Source organism: Ornithorhynchus anatinus, chromosome 2 (assembly GCF_004115215.2).
Source record: "Ornithorhynchus anatinus isolate Pmale09 chromosome 2, mOrnAna1.pri.v4, whole genome shotgun sequence".
NCBI lineage: Eukaryota > Metazoa > Chordata > Mammalia > Monotremata > Ornithorhynchidae > Ornithorhynchus > Ornithorhynchus anatinus.
The window spans coordinates 162,320,375-162,340,629 of record NC_041729.1 but is presented as its reverse complement, the minus strand read 5'-3'; the positions used below and the strand labels follow the sequence as shown (position 1 = coordinate 162,340,629).

General features: G+C 46.2%; 1 protein-coding gene across 1 annotated transcript in view; it reads right to left on the bottom strand.

Annotated features, from left to right (window-relative positions):
* Window positions 1-20,255, bottom strand: part of ITPR2 (inositol 1,4,5-trisphosphate receptor type 2) — a 428,831-nt gene that overhangs the window by 47,826 nt on the left and 360,750 nt on the right. The window contains exons 52-55 of the mRNA XM_029057432.2: window positions 18,705-18,797; window positions 6,149-6,273; window positions 2,838-3,003; window positions 1,475-1,635 (exon numbers count right to left, since the gene is read on the bottom strand). Coding sequence (XP_028913265.1) covers window positions 1,475-1,635; window positions 2,838-3,003; window positions 6,149-6,273; window positions 18,705-18,797 — 545 coding nt within the window. The remainder of the gene's footprint in view (window positions 1-1,474; window positions 1,636-2,837; window positions 3,004-6,148; window positions 6,274-18,704; window positions 18,798-20,255) is intronic.

Here is a 20,255-nt window from a genome sequence, read left to right as displayed (position 1 = left end):
TCAGTTACCACATCTGTAAAATGGGGATTAACTGTGAGCCCCGTGTGGGACAATCTGATAATCTTGTATCTACCCCAGCACTTAGAATAGTGCTTGGCACATAGTAAGCACTTAACAAATGCCACCATCATCAACCCAGATCCTTCTGACCCCCTGACCCATGCTCTATCCATTAGGCCACGCTGCTTCTGTTATTATTGTTATTATTATTATTTGTTTTGATGTCTGTCTCCCCTCTTCTAGACTGAGTCCACTGTGGGCAGGGATTGTCTCTATCTGTTGCCGAATTGTACATTCCGAGCACTTAGTACAGTGCTCTGCACATAGTAAGAGCTCAATAAATACAAATGAGTGAATGAATTATTATCATCATCATCATTACCATTACCATCATCATCATAGCAGCTTTGGAAACAAGAAGGCTATAGCCAAGTAGTGGAATTCTTCCATTTCAATTACAATCAATCAATCAATGGTATTTACTGAGCGCTTAGTGTGTGCGGAGCACTGTACTGAGTAAGCACTTATTTGGACTATTTAGAGAAGCAGCGTGGCCTAGTGGATAGAGCACAGGCTTGGGAGTCAGGAGGACCCGGGCTCTAATAATGGCTCCACCACAAGCCTGCTGTGTGATCTTGGGCGAGTCACTCGACTTCTCTGGGTCTCAGTTCCCTCATCTCTAAGAAATGGAGATTAAAACTATGAATCCAGAGTGGGACAAGGACTGTGCCCAATCCAACTACCTTCTATCTACCCCAGCGCTTAGAACAGTGCCTGGCACATAGTAAGCGCTTAACAAATACCACAGTGATCATTATCATAATAATTATTATCGCTATTATTGGATCGGGATTGGGTTTAGAATTTCGAGGGACGCATTCTTGCTCTCTCCATCTCTTCTACTGAAATTCCCAGGTGGAAAGGGGGCAGGATCTGACCTAATTATCTGTATTAGTAACTGATTTTCGAGGGATGCATTCTGTAGATCAGTGTGGTAACCAAAAGGTCCCCAAAGCTGTAGACGGACTCTCTTTTTTTCCACTTAAGTACAGCTCTGGCTAGGCGGCGGTTCCAGACAGTGGAAGACACTGAGAAGCAGCGAGGCCTATAGGATACAGCATAGGCCAGGGAGTCAAAAGGAACTGGGTTCTAATCCCAGCTCTGCCATTTGTCTCCTGTGCGACCTTGGGCAAGTCACTTCACTTCTCTGGGCCTCAGTTCCCTCATCTGTGAAATTGGCTGCCCCATGTGGGACAGGGATTTTGTCCAACCCAATCATCTTGTATCTAATTCCAGCACTTAGTACAGTGTCTGGCACATACCATATGCAAAATAAAGAGATGTTAGTACATTTTCAGACTACTGCTGAAAGTCTTCACCAGCAGGAAAAACAAAAGGGCTCCAGCAATACCCATAAAGCAACACAGATTCACACTAGCCCGTTTTAAAAAGAAAAAAAATGTAAAAGACTTACAGCGATCATCTGTGCCACGTAGCTCTCAGGGCCAGTGTATTCCGTCGGGTCTTTAACTTTCACCAGAACGATAAAGTACAAATAATGCCACATATTGTGTTCAGACTTAATGTGCTCCTCAAACGAGACTGTTTTATTATCAAACTTATCCCTCTCGAGTCCTGCAGAAACATAGAAAACACGATCCTTGTCACTGGCCATCTAATCAATAACTGCAGCCGGACCTACTGGGAAAACCCCGGACCTGGGAGGCAGAGGTCCTGAGTTCTAATCCCAACATCACCATTTACCTGCTGTTTGACCTTGGGTGAGTCACTTTACTGCTCTGTGCCTCAGTTTCCTCATCTGTACAATGGGGATTCAATCCCCGTTCACCCTCCCCATCTTACTGTGGGCTCCAGGTGGGACAATGATTATGTCCTACCCGATTACCTAGTATCTACCCGTGTTCTTAGTACTGTCCTCGGGAATTTAAATCATCAATATTTTCTTCTTATTATTAACAGTAATTGATAATAATAACAGCAATAGTAACAATTAGGTACCTATCCATAATTCATTTATTTCTATTCACATCTGTCTCCCCCTATAGACTGCAAGCTTGTCATGGGCAGGGAACGTGTCTACTGACTCTCACACTGGAAACTCCCAAGGGCTTAATCCGGTGCTCTGCACGCAGTAAGTGCTCAATAAAAATGATTGATCAATTGACTTTGGAGCTGGAAATTTGCTGAACAATCGAGGAGGAATAGGGAGCAGGGTCAAATGCCTCTCCGCTTTGGAGGGACTCAAAATGTCAACGAGAGCCGTCTATATCCTAACCCTAACCTTGCCCCGTTCCTGTGGCCTGCTGGAAGACGGGGAAAGGCCCTGAAGAAGCAGATGTTGAAAAGAGAAAAGAAGGGGGGATATAGAGGAAAAAAATACCCAAGTTTTTCCAAACAGCAGTACAAGCTAGCCTCTGCAGAGTCACACCTGGAGAGTTTCCAGAAGTCTCGGCCGTGAGAGGGAGAGTGAAGCAGAGGTCTATCCATTCCATTCCTTGCTTGGCCAGTGGCAAGCGAGGGGAAGGCAATCTGCTACAAGTCAAAACTCACGTGTGCTGCGCAGCAGCGGCATGGGAGAGAGTCGTAGGCGGGGACTCGAGCTTACTACGCGGAAAGCGGCGATGGTAAACCACTTCTGGATTCTTACCAAGAAAACTCTATGGCTGCACTACTAGAAGGATGGCAGACGGAGGTGGGGCCTTTGGGGAGAGACGTGTCCGTCGATTCGCTGTGGGTCGGAGACGACTCGACAGCATAGACGAGACAAGCTAACACCGTCCAGGCCCGGTGCTCCCACATCTCAAGGGGCCACCTACCGCAGATGAAGCAGGTCGTCTTCAGGATTTCCTCCTTTTTCTGTTTCTCACTTCTGAGATCGGCAAACGTATCGATGATGACGCCGAAGATCAAGTTCAGAACGATGATGATGACAATGAAGTAAAATAGGAGGTCATAAACCACTCGGGCTGCAAAAAGGGGTTCCTGAAACAAAAATGTGCAAGGCTAAATGTCTGCGAGCACCAGCTGGGCAGGGAGCCATGGGTATATTAATGAGAAGCAGTGTGGCACAGTGGAAAGAGCATGGATTTAGGAGTCAGAGGTCATGGGTTCTAATCCCGGCTCCACCACCTGTCAGTTGTGTATCCTTGGGCAAGTCACTTAACTTCTCGGTGCCTCAGTTATCTGTAAAATGGGGATGAAGACTGTGAGCCTCACGTGGGACAACCTGATTACCCTGTATCTACCCCAGCGCTTAGAACAGTGCTCGGCACATAGTAAGCACTTAGCAACATTATTATTATTATTATAATAAGCATGGTGATATCTTTTAAGCACTTACTGAGCACCAGGTACTGTACTAAGCACTGGGGTGGATACAAACAAATGGAGTAGGATACCACCATGTCCCACTTGGGGTGCACAGTCTCAAACCCCGTTCTACAGATGAGGAAACTGAGGTCCAGAGAACCTCATGGTTATACAGCAGACAAATGGCAAATTCGGGATTAGAACTCGAGTCCTTTTGACCTCCCAGATCCAGGCTCTATCTACTGAGCCCTACTGCTTCTCAGCCTTTCTCCCAGTCAATTAATCACAAGTATTTATTGACCACTTAATAAACAGAGTTAGTCGATACAATAGAGTTAGTAGACCTGATGCTAGCCTTCAAGGAGTTTCCAATCCAATGGAGTTTACCTCCACTTCTCCTCAGACTTTCCACACTTCCCATTTCTCCAGTACCGCCTAAGTGAAACAAAGGACAAATTTTCCTATAGCTTTCTCTTTTCCAAAAGCCAGAGAAGCAGCGTGGCCTAATGGATTAAGCCCAGGCCTGGGAATCAGGAGAACCTGGGTTCTAGGGCCAGCTTTGCCACTTGTCTGCTAGGTGATCTTGGGCGGGTCACTTCACTTCTTTGGACCTCAGTTCCCTCATCTGTAAAATGGGGATTAAGACTGTGAGCCCCATGTGGGATAGGGACTGTATCCAAACTGTTTAGATTATAGCGACCCTAGAGCTTAGAACGGTGCTGGGGCACATAGTAAGCGCTTAAGAAATGCCATAAAGAAACAAATAGAAATAAATCTCCAATTTCTGAAAAATGGGGGATTTATATGGAAAGGGAAGGAAAGCAAGGGACAGAAGGGAATTGATTGGAATTATGCCTGGATTGTATAATTGAACAAGTAGGAAATCATTTCCTTTTCCTAAAAAACTCTCCAGATCCACTACCGGCACGATTGCAGATGGAGGTGGGGTGTTCTGGGAGAGATGTGTCCGTGGCGTCGCTATGGATCAGACATGACTCGACGGCATAAGACAAGATGAGACTTCCTTCATTTCCTCTTCTCCCACTCCCTTCTGCGTCGCCCTTGTATTTGAATTGGCACCCTTTATTCCTCCCACCCACAGTCCCTCGGAGCATATCTAGAATGTATTTATTTAGAAGAATAATAATTCTGGTATTTGTTAAGTACCTACTATGTGCCAAGCACTGTTCTAAGCACTGGGGTAGATACAAGAGAAGCCCGGGTTTAGGAGTCAGAGGTCATGGGTTCTAATCCCGGCTCTGCTTGTCAGCTGTGTGACTCTGGGCAAGTCATTTAACTTCTCTGTGCCTCAGTTACCTCATCTGGAAAATGGGGATTAAGACTGTGAGCCCTGCATGGGACCTGATTACCCTGTATCTACCCCAGCGCTTAGAACAGTGCTCGGCACACAGTAAGCGCTTAACAAATACCAACATTATTATTATTATTACAAGGTAATTAGGTTGTCCCACTTGGGGCTCACAGTCTTAATCCCCATTTTACAGATAAAGTAACTGAGGCACAGAGAAGTTAACTGGCTTACCCAAGGTCACACAGCAGACAAGTGGCGGAGCGGGATTAGAACACACGTCCTCTGACTCCCAAGCCCGGGCTCTTTCCGCTAAATCATGCTGCTTCTCTACCGTTTCCCCCCTCTAGGCTGTTAGCTCCCTGTGGGCAGGAAACGTGTCTAGCAACTGTCATATCGTACTCTCCCAAGCGCTTAGTACAGTGCTCTGCACCTAGTAAGCATGCAATAAATATAACTGATTGTTAGGATGAATGACTAATACTTGTAATTCATCCTAATATCTGTCTCCCCCTCTAGACTGTAAGCTTACTGAAGGTAGGGCTGCTTATAATGTATTTTTAAGTGCTCAGTACAGTGCTCTGCATACTTTCATTCATCCATTCAATTGTATTTCTTTATTTAGTGCTTACAATGTACAGAGCACTGTATTAAGCCCTTAACAATGAGCACAAAGTAAGTGCTTGATAAATACCATAATAATAATAATAATAATGTTGGTATTTGTTAAGCGCTTACTATGTGCAGAGCACTGTTATAAGCGCTGGGGTAGACACAAGGGAATCAGGTTGTCCCACGTGGGGCTCACAGTCTTACAGATGAGGTAACTGAGGCCCAGAGAAGTTAAGTGACTTGCCCACAGTCACACAGCTGACAAGTGGTGGAGCCTGGATTCAAACCCATGACCTCTGACTCCGAAGCCCGGGCTCTTTCCACTGAGCCACGCTGCTTCTCATACCAATGACTGATTGACTGATTTTCCTTCACCTAAAGTTGTGATAACACCCGGATTTGTCGAATGCATCTCCAATTGCCTCCCAAATATTTTCCTCAATTTTTCATATAGGTGTCATTCCAATCAACTAAAATTGTGATTCTATGGTATCATCCTGATGAGATCTTTAGGCAGCTCTATTTTCTCCATATCGCCAAAGTGGAATCCACTTAGAGAAGCAGCATGGCCTAGTGAATACAGCAAGGGCCTGGGAATCATGAGGACCTGAGTTCGAGTCCCATCTCTGCCACTTATCTGTCGTGTGACCTTGGGCAAGTCACTTCAGGTCTCTGTTCCTCAGTTCCCTCATCTGTGGGATTAAGACTATGAACCCATTGTGGGACAAGGAGTCCATCCCCATTTGCTTGTATCCGCCCCAGTGCTTAGTACAGTGCCTGGCACACAGTAAGCGGTTAACAAATACCAGAGGGAGGATGATGATGATGATTACTATTATTGCAGGGATCCGTTGCCCGGGGCAACGCTGGGTCAGGGCTCCCCAGACGGAGGCTTACGTCTTTAGAAGGTTTCCTCAGCACGTCTCCCACGCCACCGCCGTTCCTCAGGCCTTGGTTTAGCACGGTGACGATACACATGAGCAGAGTGTCACAGGTCCTCTCTACGCCATCTTGTTCCTCGACTAGAAACACGAAGAAACCCAACAGAAGAGCCCAAATTAGCCATTTCCGATACACCTCGACTCGACACGTGTGACAATACACATGAGGAGAGGGTCACGGCTTCTCTCCATGCCACTAATAAACCCAACGGAAGAGCCCAAATTAGACATATCCAATATACCACGGCGCTGAAATCGTGACAAAACAAATGAGGAGAGGGTTGGAGGTCCTCTCTACACCATCTTGCTCCTCGACTTGAAACACAAATAAACCCCAAAGGAGAGCCCAAATTAGCCATTTCATTCATTCAATAGTCTTTATTGAGATCTTATTATGTGCAGAGCACTGTACTAAGCGCTTGGAATGTACAAATCGGTAACAGATAGAGACAGTCCCTGCCCTTTGACGGGCTTACGGTCTAATCGGGGGAGACGGACAGACAAGAACAATAGCAATAAATAGAATCAAGAGCATGAACATCTCATTAAAACAATAGCGAATAAATAGAATCAAGAGCATATAAATTTCCAAGACACCACGGCGCTTCTAATCCCAGCTCCGCCACTTGCCCGTTGCGTGACCTTGGGCAAATCACTTCACTTCTCTGTGCCTCATCTGCAAAATGGGGATGAAGAATGTGAGCCCATGTGGGACAGGGATGGAGTCTAACCTGATTATCTGGTATCTACCCCAGCGCTGAGAACAGTGCTTGACACATATTAAGCGCTTAACAAATACTATCATCATCATCATTACACTCTTTGAGGACTGCATGATGAACACTGGCAGCAGGGTGCTGCTGGTGTACGATCCGAGCGTCCTGAGCGTGCATCATTTGGAAGCGGCTTAGGTTTCTTTCCCCTGATCCACCAGCGATAAAACAGCCCACTGGAACATTATGGGAAAATCCTCGTCATAGAATATCCAGCCCTATTGAATAACAGTGTTTGATCTAGTGAATTTTGTCCAACCTGCTCTGGGGAGACTTACTTTTCACTTGCCATGGAGAAAATAATAATAATAATGTTGGTATTTGTTAAGCTCTTACTATGTGCAGAGCACTGTTCTAAGCTCTGGGGTAGATAAAGGATAATCAGGTTGTCCCTCGCGAGGCTCACAGTCTTAATCCCCATTTTACAGAGGAGGTTACTGAGGCACAGAGAAGTGAAGTGACAAGTGGCAGAGCCTGGATTCAAACCCATGACCTCTGAGTCCCAAGCCTGGGCTCTTTCCACTGAGCCACGCTGCTTCTCAAGAGTCACCTCTTTTGTGTTTCCTTGACATTCTTAATAATAATGATGATGATGATTAATACAATTATTATTATTATGGCATTTGTTAAGCACTTATTATGTGCCAGGCATTTTTCTAAGAGTTGGGGTAGATATAATACAGTTGGATTGGACACAGTCTTTGTCCTACATAGGGCTCACAGTTTTAATCTCCATTTTTTACAACTAGGGGAACTGAGGCCCAGAGAAGTGAAGTGACTTGCCCAAGGTCCCCAAGCAGACATGTGGCAGAGCCAGAACTAGAACCCAGGTCCTTCGGACTTCCGGGCCCATACTCTATCCATTAGGTCACGCTGCTACTTGATACAACCAGGAATATAACGGACACATTCCCTGCCCACGATGAGCTTACAGTCTAGCGGGGGAGACAGATGTGAATATAACCATATTCTATATAGAGACTATACATATATATTTAGAATAACAGAATACATCTATAATTTTATTTATTTATTTTGATGCTATTGATGCCTGTCTACTTGTTTTGTTTTGTTGGCTGCCTCCCTACTTCTAGACCGTGAGCCCGTTGTTGGGTAGGGATTGTCTCTATCTGTTGCCAAATTGTACTTTCCAAGCACTTAATACAGTGCTCTGCACACAGTAAGTACTCAATAAATACAATTGAATGAATGAATGAATAACCAAATAAAATGACATTTAGTACAGTGCTTGGCACACAGAGAAAACAACCCCAGGATGATTATCATCATTCCACCCATTCCTGAGGATGAATTACATAGTTTGGAGAGTGGAAAGAGCCCGGGCTTGGGAGTCAGAGGTCACGGGTTCTAATCCCGCCTCCGCTGTCAGCTGTGTGACTTTGGGCAAGTCATTTAACTTCTCGGTGCCTCAGTTACCTCATCTGTAAAATGGGGATTAAGACTGTGAGCCCCACGTGGGACACCCTGATTACCCTGTGTCTACCCCAGCGCTTAGAACAGTGCTTGATACATAGCAAGTGCTTAACAAATACCAACTTTTTTTTTTTTTACAGTGCTCCGCACACAGTAAGCACTCAATAAATATGACCGAAATGTGACTGAATGAATGGTCGGTCCTTAGCGAGGTCCTGTGAGTCGGACGAAGCTATTCTTTCGCCCTTCATTGTGAAAGGGGGGTGCGGTGGGGTGGACCGTGAGCTCACTGACCAGTGACTGAGAACAATCAGGACGTTATCTACGAGTTAGAGGGAGCGGCCGGCGGCTTTCGGAGATGAGAACGGGGGAGACCCAGACTCGCTGCTCTTCCCTTCAATACTGAAGCCTGACAGGCCAGAGGGGAAAGTAGAATCTGGACCCGACTTCAAGACATCGATCCTTTAGTGAAGGTTGCTCGTTCTCGAAACATTCCACATTATTCTGTCAGGTCAAATTTCCCAGATTTTGAGTTTAACAGGCTCCCGGCAGCTACGGGTTGTAGTTTAACAACGCTAAAACATCTCCGTGAAGGGGGAGACTAATTATCACATAGAGCACGGGCCTGGTCTGAGAGTCGGAAGGTCACGGGTTCTATTGCCCAGCTCTGCCGCTCTTCTGTTGTGTGACCTTGGGCAAGTCATTTCACTTCTCTGGGCCTCAGTTACCTCATCTGTAAAAATGGGGATCAAGACTGTGAGCCCCTCTAGACGGTGAGTTCGTTGTGGGCAGGGATTGCCTCTCTTTATTGCTGAATTGTACTTTCCCAAGCGCACAGTACAGTGATCTGCACACAGTAAGTGCTTAATAAATATGATTGAATGAATGAACGAATGACAGGGACTGTGTCCATCCCCATAAGCAGCATGGCTCAGTGGAAAGACCCTGGGCTTCGGAGTCAGAAGTCATGGGTTCGACTCCCGGCTCTGCCACTTGTCAGCTGTGTGACTTTGGGCAAGTCACTTAACTTCTCTGTGCCTCAGTTACTTCCTCTGTAAAATGGGGATTAACTGTGAGCCTAACGTGGGACAACCTGATTACCCTGTATGTACCCCAGCGCTTAGAACAGTGCTCTGCACATAGTAAGCGCTTAACAGATATCAACATTATTATTATTATTATTATTATTACCCACTCCACCACTTAGTACAGGTCCTGACACACAGTAAGCACTTAATGAATTCCATAATTAATTAATGTGGGACAGAGACTACATCCAACCTGATTAGCTTGTATCTACCCCAGCACGTAGAACAGTGCTTGGCACACAGTAAGTGCTTAACCAGTACCATATTTACTATTATTATTATTATTACTGAGTAGGCCACCTTTTCCCCTGAAATCTGATGTTGGCTCTCTATGCTGGTTTTCAACAAACTCTGACTATGGTGCTCTCAGGAATAATACCATTTAATAAACGTCAATTTTATACTTGCATGATTAACTGAAATAATATGCTTGAGGAGGAACTTGGAAAACAATATACGGTCATCAAAATACTTTCTGTAAACCGGAAACACTTGGTTTGGTAGTCCAAAACTTTAATTATAGGCAATTTGTTATAGAAATGTTGATGTAAATCATTTTGAACATAAGATGATTAGCTAATTAATGATGGTATTTGTTAAGAGCTTACCACCGTTCTAAGCACTGGGATAGATACCAGGAAATTAGGTTGTCCCACGTGGGGCTCACAGTCTTAATCCCCATTTTACAGATGAGGTAATTGAGGCACAGAGAAGTTAAGTGACTTGCCCCAAGTCACACAGGTGATAAGTGGTGGAGCCGGGATTAGAACCCACGACCTCTGACTCCCAAGCCCGTTCCGTTTCCACTATGCCACTCTGCTTCTCACCAGTCCCTTGGTAGGTCAACAAGATGAGGGTTGGAGTTAATGTCCAGCGTGGCCTAGTGGTAAGAGCCCCAGCCTGGGAGTCAGAAAGACCTGGGTTCTAATTCTGGCTCCCCCCACTTGTCTGCTGTGTGACCTTGGGCAAGTCACTTCCCTTCTCCGGGCCTCAGGTCCCGCACTTGTAAAATGGGGATTAAGGGTGTGAGTCCCTTGAGGGACCTGCACTATATCTAACCTGATTAGCTTGTAATTTCTCCAGTGCTTAATACAATGCCCGGCACAGAGTAAGTACTTAACAAATACAGTTTTAAAAATTACAACACCGGCTCTCTTATTGTGCAACCAAAGAGGAGAGGAACCAAAGGAGAGAAACCAAAATATACTGACTTTGGGTGAAGTGCATATTCTGACTTTCTCCACACATCTCTCTTCCTTAGGGACCAACCTTGAGACTATAAGCTCCTTGTGGACGGGGAACACGTCTACGGAATCTTGTTATATTGTAGTCTTTCAAAACTTAGTCCTGTGCTCTGCACAAAGGAAGTGCTCAGTAAATATCATTGATTGACTGATTGATTTTTAACAGTGAGACCACACTGGGGATTATGGGAGGCAATGTGACCCAGTGGATTGACCACTGACCTGATGTGTGGCCTTGAGAAAATTACTTAACGTCTCTGGGCCTCAGTTTCTACATCTGTAAAATGGGGATCTAAATCCTGATTCTCCCTCCCTCTTAAAAATAATAAAAATAATTACGATATTTTTTAAGTACTTATTATGTGCCAGGCACTGTACTGAAAGCTGGGGTGGATATGAGCAAATGATGTGGGACACAGTCCCTGTCCCATGTGGGGCTCACAGTTTCAACCTCCATTTTACAGATGAGGTAACTGAAGCACAGAGTAGAGAAGTGACTTGTCCAAGGTCACTCAGCAGACAAGTGGCAGAGCGGGGATTAGAACTCATGGCTTTCTTACTCCCAGGCCCGTGCTCTATCCACTATGCCATGCTGCTTCTCAGGCTGCATGTGGTCTGATCTGTAGTTTCCCCCAGCAGGTAGCGCAGTGTTTGGCTCACAGAAAGCGTTTAAGTCATGCCATGGTTTTTCAAATCACATCAACTAGCATTCCTCTTTCTTTAAAGGAATATACTATATTCTTTTGGAGCAACAACAGGTGAATGGGAAAGCATGGCTTAGTGGATAGAGCATGGGCCTGGGAGTTAGAAGGACTTCAGTTCTAATCCCGGTTCTGCCTCACGTCTGCTGTGTGACCTTGGGTAAATCACTTCACTTCTCTGGGCCTCGGTTCCCTCATCTGTAAAATGGGGATTAAGACTGTGAGCCCCACGTGGGACAGGGACCGTTTCCAATCTGATCCACTTGTATCTACCCCAGGACTTAGGACAGTGCTTGGCATATATGTTGGTATTTGTTAAGCGCTTGCTATGTGCCGAGCACTGTTCTAAGCGCTGGGGTAGACATAGGGGAATCAGGTTGTCCCACGTGGGGCTCACAGTCTTAATCCCCATTTTACAGATGAGGGAACTGAGGCACAGAGAAGTTAAGTGACTTGCCCACAGTCACACAGCCAAGTGGCAGAGCTGGGATTCGAACTCATGAGCCCTGACTCCAAAGCCCATGCTCTTTCCACTGAGCCACGCTGCTTCTCTGCATAGTAAGCGCTTAACAAGTACCATAGTTACATTATTATTAACATTATTATTATGAGAAATGGAAGTTCCTTTTTTTAGCACTCACAGTGGGTGGCTCGTTTCACAAGACACAGCTCCATCACGAGCCTCTCCTGAGCCAGGCTTATTGTTGATGCCAGTGTGAGTATCGGGTGCTATTTTCATTCATTCATTCAGTCGGTCATACTTATTGAGCGCTTACTGCGTGCAGAGCACTGTACTAAGCTCTTGGGAAAGTACAATACAACAATAAAGAGAGACGATCCCTGTCCACAACGAGCTCGCAGTCTGGCGGGGGGGAGACAGACATCAATACAAATGAACAGACATCAATACAGATAAATAAAATTACGGCTATATGCATAAGTGTATACACACACACGGAGAAGCACACACGCTTGAGTGACTACATAAAAATCTCAACCCTCACCTTGAACCCAGATAAGAGGCGGTTGAATGTGAGAGTCAATGCCAAACCCAGATTAGATTCCGGCTTTCACCCAATTCTTATCGAACGTGCAAAATGCCAGAGGATTTACAGATGGCGAGAACGAGACAATCGAACCCGCTTATCTGTTTCTCCTGATGCAGAGTCAAACACAAAGAGTGCCCAGAAACCCGGAACGCCACAGTGGAAAACGTGAATAAGGGAGGCTTGTTCGACACGAGCCGTGGAACTGGATGGTACAGTACCAGTGCGCTTGCTTTGTCTCTGACTTTCCCGGTTCCAGGCGAGCGAGGTGCTAATCGATGCAAATGATTTATTTGGAGGCTTGAATTCCCTTTTTTTCCTGAAATTTGTTAAGCACTTACTCTGTGCCATTCGTTTGCTCCTAATTATTGAGCGCTTACTGTGCACAGTGCGCTGTACTGAGTACAATTAAACAATAGAAAGACATATTCCCCGCCCCCAACGAGCATCCAGTCTAGATGGGGAGACAGACATGAATAGAACTAAATTAATGACAGATATGGACAAAAGTGCTGTGGGGCTGGGAGGTGGGGGATGAATAAAGGAAGCAATTCAGCACTGGGGTAGATACTAGCTAGCCAGGTTGGACAAAGTCCCTGTCCCAAATGGGGTTCACAGCTCTAATCCCCATTTTCCAGATAAGTGACGTACAGAGAAGGCAAGAGGCTTGACCAAGACCACCCAGCAGACAAGGGCCGGAGCCGGGATTAGAACCCAAGTCCTTCTGACGCCCAGGTCCAGTTGCCCAGCCACTAAACCATGCCTCTTCCCAAAGCAATTCCAGTTAATTTGTTAAGAGCTTACTATGTGCCGAGCACTGTTCTAAGCGCTGGGGTAGACACAGGGGAATCAGGTTGTCCCACGTGGGGCTCACAGTCTTAATCCCCATTTTACAGATGAGGTAACTGAGGCACCGAGAAGTTAAGTGACTTGCCCAAAGTCACACAGCTGACAAGTGGTAGAGCCGGGGTTCGAACCCATGACCTCTGACTCCAAAGCCCGTGCTCTTTCCAGTGAGCCACGCTGCTTCCCAAAATTGAGGCCGCTGTGAGCAGGATACTGGTCTACTGTGCAAACTCGGGCAAGTAGCTTCACCTCTCGTGGCCTCAGTCTCCCCATCTGTGAAATGGGGATCAGGCTGACTGTGAATCCCGTCGGGGACTGGGACTGTGTCTGCTCTCATAGTCTTGAAGCTACTAAATAACGATAATAACCATTGCATTGGTTAAACGTCTACTATGTGCCAAGCAGTATATTAAGCACTGGGGCAGATAGACGGTAATCACATCCCACATGGGCCTCACAGGGTAAGTAGGAGGGAGAACAGGTATCAAACTCCCATTGTGCAGATGAGATAGCTGAGGCACGGAGAAGACTCTGAACCCGTGGCTGGGTAGGGATTGTCTCTATCTGTTGCCAAATTGTACTTTTCAAACACACAGAAAGCGCTCAATATATACGATTGAATGAATGAAACTGAAGTGATTTGCCCAAAGTCACACAGCAGAGAAGTGGTGGAGCCAGAATCAGAACCCAGGTCCTGGGACTCCCAAGCTCATGCTATGTAAGCTCATCTCTACCCTGTAAGCTGACTGTGGGCAGGGAATGTGTCTGTTTATTGTTATATTGTACTCTCCCAACCACTTTGCACACAGTAAGTACTCAATGAATATGACTGAATGAATGAGTGAATGAATATTTCCTCAAGGCCCTGCTGCTTCTCAATCCGTAGCACGTGGTAAGCACTTAATAAATATTACTATTCATTCAATAGTATTTATTGAGCACTTACTATGGGCAAAGCACTGTACTAAGCACTTGGAATGTACAAATCGGTAACAGATAGGACAGTCCCTGCCCTTTGATGGGCTTACAGTCTAATCGGGGGAGATGGACAGATAAGAACAATATTACTACTATCATTATTATTAATTGGACTGATTTATAATGATTATGGTATTTGTTAACCACTCACTATGTGCCAGGCACTGTATTAAGCACTGGGATAGATACAAGATAATCAGGCTGGACACAGGCCCTCTCCCACAAAGGGCTCAAAGTCTTAATCCCAAATTTACAAATGAGGGAACTGAGGCTCGGGGAAGTGAAGTGACTTGCCCAAGGTCACAGAAAACACAAGTGGCATACTGAAGATTAGAACCCATGATCTTCTGATCCCCCTGCCCTCCTCCCCTCCTTAACTTCAATCTTTCACCACTCACTCTCCAATGGCTTCTTCCCCTCTGCCTTCAAACATGCCCATGTCTCCCCCATCCTAAAAAAACCCTCTCTTGACTCCACTTCCCCTTCCAGTTATCGTCCTATCACCCTCCTACCAGTCCTTTCCAAACTCCTAGAATGAGTCGTCTACACTCGCTGCCTTGAATTCCTCAACTCCAACTCTCCCGGACCCCCTCCGATCTGGCTTCCATCCCCTCCACTCCACCGAAACTGCCCTCTCAAAGGTCACCCATGACCTCCTTCTTGCCAAATCTAATGGCTCCTACTCTATCCTGACCCTCCTCGACCTCTCAGCTGCCTTTGACACTGTCGATCATCCCCTTCTCCTCCACATCTTATCTTACCTTGGCTTCACAGACTCCGTCCTCTCCCGGTTCTCCTCTTATCTTTCTGGCCGTTCATTCTCGGTCTCCTTCGCAGGCTCCTCCTCCCCCTCCCATCCCCTAACTGTACGGCTTCCTCAAGGGTCAGTTCTCGGCCCTCTTCTGTTCTCCATCTCTACTCACTCCCTTGGTGAACTCATTTGCTCCCACGGCTTCAACTATCATCTCTATGCAGATGACAACCAAATCTACATCTCCTCCCCTGTTTTCTCCCCCTCCATCCAGGCTCGTATGTCCTCCTGTCTTCAGGACATCTCCACCTGGATGTCTGCCCGCCACCTAAAACTCAACATGTCCAAAACTGAGCTCCTTATCTTTCCTCCCAAACCCTGTTCTCTTCCCGACTTTCCTGTCACTGTGGATGGTACGACCATCATTCCCGTCTCTCAAGCCCTCAACCTTGATGTCATCCTTGACTCGGCTTTCTCATTCACCCCCCACATCCAATCCGTCACCTACACCTGCCGATCTCACCTTTACAATATCACCAAGATCCGCCCTTTCCTCTCCACCCAAATGGCTATCATGCTGGTACAAGCTCTCATAATATCCCGACTGGATGATTGTGTCAGCCTCCTCTCAGATCTCCCTTCCTCCTGTCTCTCCCCACTCCAGTCTATTCTTCATTCCGCTGCCCGGATCATCTTCCTACTGAAATGCTCTGGGCATGTCACTCCTCTCCTCAAAAACCTCCAGCGGTTGCCTATCAACCTTCGCATCAAGCAGAAACTCCTCACTCTTGGCTTCAAAGCCGTCCATCCCCTCGCTCCCTCCTACCTCTCCTCCCTTCTCTCTTTCTACCGCCCACCCCGCACGCTCCGCTCCTCTGCCGCCCACCTCCTCACCGTCCCCCAGTCTCACCCGTCCCGCCGTCGACCCCTGGGCCACGTCCTCCCGCTGTCCCGGAACGCCCTCCCTCCTCACCTCCGCCAAACTAACTCTCTTGCCCTCTTCAAAGCCCTACTGAGAGCTCACCTCCTCCAGGAGGCCTTCCCAGATTGAGCCCCCCCTTTTCCTCTGTTCCCCCTCCCCTCTTCTCTCCCCCACCCTCTGCTCTTCCCCCTTCCTCTCAGCACTGTGCTCATTTGTAAATATTATTTATTACCCTATTTATTTTGTTAATGAGGTACACATCTCCTTGATTCTATTTATCTTGATGATGTTGTCTTGTTTTCGTTTCGTTCTGTTTTGTTTTGCTGTCTCCCCCTTCTAGACTGTGAGCCCATCATTGGGCAGGGATTGTCTCTGTTGCCGAATTGTACATTCCAAGTGCTTAGTACAGTGCTCTGCACATAGTAAGCGCTCAATAAATACGAATGAATGAATGAAAGTGACTTGCCCAAGGTCACAAAGCAGACAAGAGAGACGCAGCTTGGCCTTGTGGAAAGAGCCCAGACCTGGGAGTCGGAGGATCTCGGTTCTAATCCCAGTGCTGTCAACTGTTTGCTGTGTGATCTTGGGCAAATCACTTGACAGCTCTGTGTCTCAGTTTCCTCAACTGTAAAATGGGGATTCAATACTTGTCCTCCTTCCTACATAGACTGTGAGCCCCATGGGGGACAGGGACAGTGTCCTACCTAATTAACTTGTAAGAGACCGGGCTTTGGAGTCAGAGGTCATGAGTTCGAATCCCAACTCTGGCACCTGTCAGCTGTGTGACTTTGGGCAAGTCACTTAACTTCTCTTTGCCTCAGTTACCTAATCTGTAAAATAGGGATGAAGACTGTGAGCCCCACGTGGGACAATCTGATTCCCCTGTGTCTTCCCCAGCGCTTAGAACAGTGCTCTGCACATAGTAAGCGCTTAACAAATACCAACATTATTATTACTCCAGCTCTTTAGAACAGTGTTTGACACACAGTAAATGCTTAACAAATACTACAAAATAATAAAAGAGAGTTCAAGGTGAGTAGTTCTGGGCAACGACTGTCTCTACCTATTGCCGAATTGTAGATTCCAAGCGCTTAGGACATAGTAAATGCTCAATAAATACTATTGAATGAATGAATAAAAGTGGCAGAGACAGGTTTAGAATCCAGGTCCTCCGATTCCCAAGCCCATGCTCTTTCCACTAGGCTATGCTGCCTCTCTGCTATGCATCTGTGTCTTCAAAACTTAAGGATCCAACCATTCACATAATTTGTCAGTTCTCTAGAAAGAGCTTTTCTCTTTTAGCCCAGGGGAAAGGTGGTTTTATAGCATTTACCCACAAAGGAATAATAGGAAATTTAAAAATCATGTCCATATTTCTCCTGGGATTCAACATGAGTCCCTCCTGCCACTTCCGATGAAGTTCTGTAATCTAGTAGCAAACGGGGGGATACTGTTTTAAGGTCGAAACTGTTGAGTCGTAAAGCCGAAGCAGAGGTAATAATAACAACGGCGACATTTGTTTTAAGTGCTTACGAGGTGCCAAGCACTGTACCAAACACTTAGGTACAAACAAGATAATCAAGTCAGACACAGTAATAATAATAATGATGATGATAATAATTGTGGTATTTGTTAAGTGCTTTCTAAATGTCAGAGCCTGAGAAGCACCATGGCTTGAGAAGCAGTATGGCTTAGTGGCAAGAGCACGGGTTTGGGAGTCAGAGGTCATGGGTTCTTATCCCGCCTCCGCCACTTGTCTGCTATGTGACTTTGGGCAAGTCACTTCACTTCTCAGAGAAGCAGCGTGGCTCAGTGGAAAGAGCCCGGGCTTGAGAGACAGAGGTCATGGGTTTGAATCCCGGCTCTGCCACTTGGCAGCTATGTGACAGTGGGTAAGTCACTTTACTTCTCGGTGGTTTAGTTAAGTCATCTGTAAAATGGGGATTAATACTGTGAGCCCCACGTGGGACAACCTGATTACCCTGTATCTACCCCAGTGCTCAGAACAGTGCTTGGCACATAGTAAGCACTTAACAAATACCACATTCATTATTATTATTATTATTATTACTAAGCACTGGCAGTGATACAAAGAAATTGCATTGGAAACAGTCCCTGTCCCACATGGGGCTTACGGTCTTACCGATGAGGTTACTGAGGCCCAGGGAGGTGAAATGACTTGCCCAAATTCACACAGCAGACAAGTAGGAGAGCCAGTTTTAGAACCCAGGTCCTTCTGGCTCCCAGGACCGTGCTCTATCCACTAGGTCATGCTGCTTCCCTGTCTCTGATCCCATATGGGGCACATTCAGAAGCACTAAGTCCCTCAGTATACTCTCCCAAGCGCTTAGTACAGAGCTCAGCATGCAGTAAGTGCTCAATAAGTACGACTGATTGATTTAGTGTGATTCTGTAAAATCCAGGGCTTCCCATAATGCTATCTTGAGGTGTTCTGGTGCTTTTTTTCCAATCCTCTAAGGCATTTTTGAGGTATCGGTCATGAGGCTAGAGACAGACCATATGAGAAGGCTGAGAAAGAGGTAGGTGGAGCGAGAGAGCCCTACCCTAAGCACCGAGCCCTCCTTTGGGTGGACGTTGCTTATCATCACCCCAGGCCCAACGGCACGTCACAAGTCTCTCGGCCTTAAACTGGAAGAGCTTCCCCCCAAAATTCCCCCCCTCTCAGGTAGGGGGGTTCCCACCGCCATCCTCTCCTGGAATTCACTCACCTGCGTTTGGCAATGGGATTGTTGGGGAACAGTTTTCCTTGGCACACTGTCCCCAAACCGAGGTCAGAGTCATGGTAGGAACTTCGCCGGCACCTGACGAGAGACGAGAGAGAAAGCGGGGTACGGTGAGGTGCGCAGAGACCTTGAATCACGGGGAATGATCTGCCGGGTTCTAGCCACCGGCAGTTGGAAATGACTAATCCCCTGTCAGATTTCATCATCATCATCATCAATGGTGGGTAGAGCCCGGGCCTGGGATTCGGAAGGACCTGGGTTCTAATACCGGCTCTGCCACGCATCCGCTGCAAGACCTTGGGTAAGTCATTTCACTTCTCTGGCTCCCAGTTCCTTCATCTGGAAAACTGGGATAAGAGTGTGAGCCCCATGTGGGACAAGGACTGTCCCAACCTGTTTACTTGTATCTACCCAGTGCATAGAACAGTGTTTGGCACATAGTAAGCACTTTACGAGTACCACTATTATTATTACTTATTGAGTGCTTACTGTGTGCAGAGCAGTGGACTAAGGATTTCTTGATTAGCACCAAAACAAAGGAAAGGGGAGAGAAGGAAAGGCTGAGTGGTAGTAGGGAAAATTGGGTGTGGGGGGAAAGGAGCAAAGGAAGGATTAAAGGAGGAGGAAAATGGATTGGGAAAGAGAAGAAACAGAAAAGTGATGAAGGGAGAGACAATGTAAGGAAGAAAATAAAGAAGAGGGGAGAAAAGAGAAGAAAGTGATGAAGGGAGAGACAATGAAGGGAAGAAAATAAAGAAGAGGGGAGAAAGGAGAAGACGGAGAAGCAGAGTGGCCTAGCAGAAACAGCATGGGTCTGGGAGGCAGGGACCTGGGTTTTAATTCCGGGTCCACCACATGTCTATGTGACCTTGGGCAAGTCACTTATCTCTGGGACTCGGTTACTTTATCTCTAAAATTGGTGTTAAGACTGTGAACCCCATGTGGGACATGGACTGTCCCCCCTTTCCCTCTGCTCCTCCCCCTCTCCCTTCCCCTCCCCTCAGCACTGTGCCCGTTTGCTCAATTGTATATATTTTCATTACCCTATTTATTCTGTTAATGAGAAGTACATCACCTTGATTCTATTTATTGCTATTATTTTAATGAAATGTTCATCACCTTGATTCTATTTATTGCTATTGTTTTTGTATGTCTGTCTCCCCAGATTAGACTGTAAACCCATCAATGGGCAGGGATTGTCTCCATCTGTTGCCGATTTGTACATTCCAAGCACTTAGTACAGTGCTCTGCACATGGTAAGCGCTCAATAAATACTATTGAATGAATGAATGAATGACTGTGTTCAACCTCATTTTCTTGTATCTAACCCAGCATTTAGTACAGTGCCTGGCACATAGTAAGTACTTAACAAATACCATTAAAAAAACAAAAGGAGGAGGAGGAGAGTAGAAAAGGAAGTGGGAGAATAAATGGGTAATAATAAATGTGGTATTTGTTAAGCTCTTACTATTTGCCAAGCACTCAACTAAGTTTTGGGGTAAATACATGATTATCAGGTCAGGCGCTGTCATGGAT